General features: G+C 64.8%; 1 protein-coding gene across 1 annotated transcript; it reads right to left on the bottom strand.

Moving 5' to 3' along the window:
- Nucleotides 1–310: 310 nt before the first annotated feature.
- Nucleotides 311–1,823, bottom strand: FBLL1 (fibrillarin like 1). The gene has a single exon (XM_081090711.1). The coding sequence runs from the start codon at nucleotides 1,624–1,626 to the stop codon at nucleotides 442–444; it is 1,185 nt and encodes a 394-aa protein (XP_080946837.1). The 5' UTR covers nucleotides 1,627–1,823; the 3' UTR covers nucleotides 311–441.
- Nucleotides 1,824–2,444: the final 621 nt, after the last annotated feature.

Below are 2,444 nucleotides of genomic sequence, written 5' to 3'. Positions count from 1 at the left end.
GGAGGTGGGAGAAAGACTGAGTGTGTTAGGCTATAGGACTGTTTATCAATATCCAACGCCCCTTCCTGGAGGGACTAGTGACTTGGCCAAAGTATAGGAAGTGCCCCTCAGTTCCAAGGGCAACTTTACAAGCTCATTAGCAATTGTCCAGCTCTTCCTGACCTCCCGCCTCCCCCCAGGGGTTGAGGAAGCCTGTGTGCGCCCCTGGGGAGTCACTGCCCTGATTGATTGGCGCGATGGGCCCCATCCCCAGCTATTGTAGGGATTGTGTCTGCAGCAAAACCCAGTCCGGCTCACGGATACAAGAGGATACCGTTTCTTTATGCCATTTAATAGTTAAGCGAAGGAGAGCAAAACAGCACACAAAGAAAACACGGACATGGCAACACTGAAGGCGGCAAGGTCTGGGGGAGATCTCTCAGGGGCAGTCCCGGCGGGGCTCTACTTGCTGCTGCGGCTCTTGGAACTGGACCGGATGGGCCGGTAGACGCCGACCACCACGGCGTGGTCTCGCTCATAGGGCTCCAGGGTCAGCTGCTCCTGGGGCTTCAAATTCTCCTGCTGCAGCTTCCGCACCTCCGAAGCGAACACCGCCTCGGCCGACGCGGTGGAGTCGATGCAGTTGGCCTTGATGGAGATGAGAAAGTGGCCCCCGTTGCGCAGGAAGGTGTGGGCGTTCAGAGCCAGGATGCGGGACTGGTCGGGCTGAGCCACGTCGGCGAAGATCACATCCACCATCCCCACGAGCATGCGGTACTTGAGCGGGTGCCGGGCATCTTCCAGGACCGGGATGATGTTGGTGCGGCTCTTGGCGACGTTGACCAGGTCGCGGCCGGCGCGGTGCGAGAACTCGACCGCGTAGACCAAGCCGTCGGGGCCGATGATGTCGGAGACGTGGGAGACCGTGGTGCCCGAGGCGGCGCCCAGGTACAGCACCTTGCACTTGGGCTTGATGTGGATCTGGTCGACCCCGCCCAGGATGGCCGCGGCCAGCTTGGAGCGGAAGGGGTTCCAGGTGCGGTACTCCACCTTCGCGCCGCCCTCGTTCACCGTCACCCGCCGCTCGCCGTACACCGACTGGCCGGGCACCATATTCAGCGTGACCAGCGCGTCCTCCATGCCGCGGTAGATGAAGACGCCCTCGTGCCGGTGCGGCTCCACCGTCACGACCCTCATCCCCTTCTTGCGGCGGTTCTTGTTCTTGCCGCCGCGCCGCCCGCCACCATAGCCGCCACCGCCGCCGCCGCCGCCACCGTAGCCACCGCCGCCGCCGTAGCCACCGCCGCCGCCACCATAGCCGCCGCCACCGCCTCCGCCGCCACTGCCACCGCGGTCCCAGCCGCCGCTGCGGTCCCAGCCGCCGCCGCCGCCACCGCCGCTGCTGCTGCCGCCGCCGCCGCCGCCACGGTCCCAGCCGCCGCTGCGGTCCCAGCTGCTCCTGTCGCCGCCTCCGCCGCCGCCGCCACCGCGCCCGCGGCCCCGGCTGAAGGTACGGCCCCGCGAGCCGTAGCTGCCCTTGCCGCCCTGGCCACCTCCATCACCGCCGTAGCCTCCCCTGCCTCGTCCCCCGCCCCAGCCGCCACCCCAGCGGCCGCCCGAGCCGCCCCCGCGCCAGGAGGACTTCATGGCGCACCCCGGGCACCGGTGGTCAGCTGCGGCCGGTGGCTCCGGGCGGCGGTCCTGGCGCAGGAACAAAGGTTGGCGGCGGCCGGCGGCACCGCTCGCCCAGCTCCCGCGGCACGGACGCCGAGCGCGGCAGTGGAGCGCACCGCAGTGCCGCAGTGCCGCAGTGCCGCTCCACCCGCGCCCTTGACGCAGGCACTGGCGTCATCGCATCCGCCGCAGGGGCGATGCGGGAGCCCCCGGAAGCCCCCCTGGCTGCAGACGTGGCCTGCCGCCTGCTCTCTCCCCTCCCCCACCCATCTGCTTCCTCGGGGACCCCTCCCACCTCTCCTGGGCTGCAGGAGCGGGCGTCTGGGCAGGACCGGGGGAGAGAAGCATGGGCTTCGTCCTGGCTGGGCCGCTCGCGTGCTGTGTGGTGTCAGGAAGCTCACCGACCCTCTCTGCGGTTCTTGTTTGAACTTGAGCAAGTTTCTTGCGCTGCCTCTCATCATCCCATCTGTAAAGCAGAACCTGCCTCGAAGGGTTTCTATTAAAATTTTTTTTTATTGATTTCAGAGAGGAAGGAAGAGGGAGATATAGAAACATCAATGATGAGAGAGAATCATTGATCAGCTGCCTCCTGAACGCCCCCTAATGGGGATCAAGTCCAGATCGAGCCCGCAACCCGGAATCCAGCGGTGACCTGATTCACAGGTCAATGCGCAACCACTGGGCCACCCCGGCGGGCTAAATGCATTTCTTTTGGTCAATCGTTTTTTTAAAAAATATGTTTTATTGATTTCAGAGAGATATATAGCAGCATTAATAATGAGCCCTGGCTG

Source organism: Myotis nattereri (genome assembly GCF_964212035.1).
Source record: "Myotis nattereri genome assembly, chromosome: 5".
NCBI lineage: Eukaryota > Metazoa > Chordata > Mammalia > Chiroptera > Vespertilionidae > Myotis > Myotis nattereri.
This window is presented reverse-complemented; position numbering and strand designations above follow the sequence as displayed.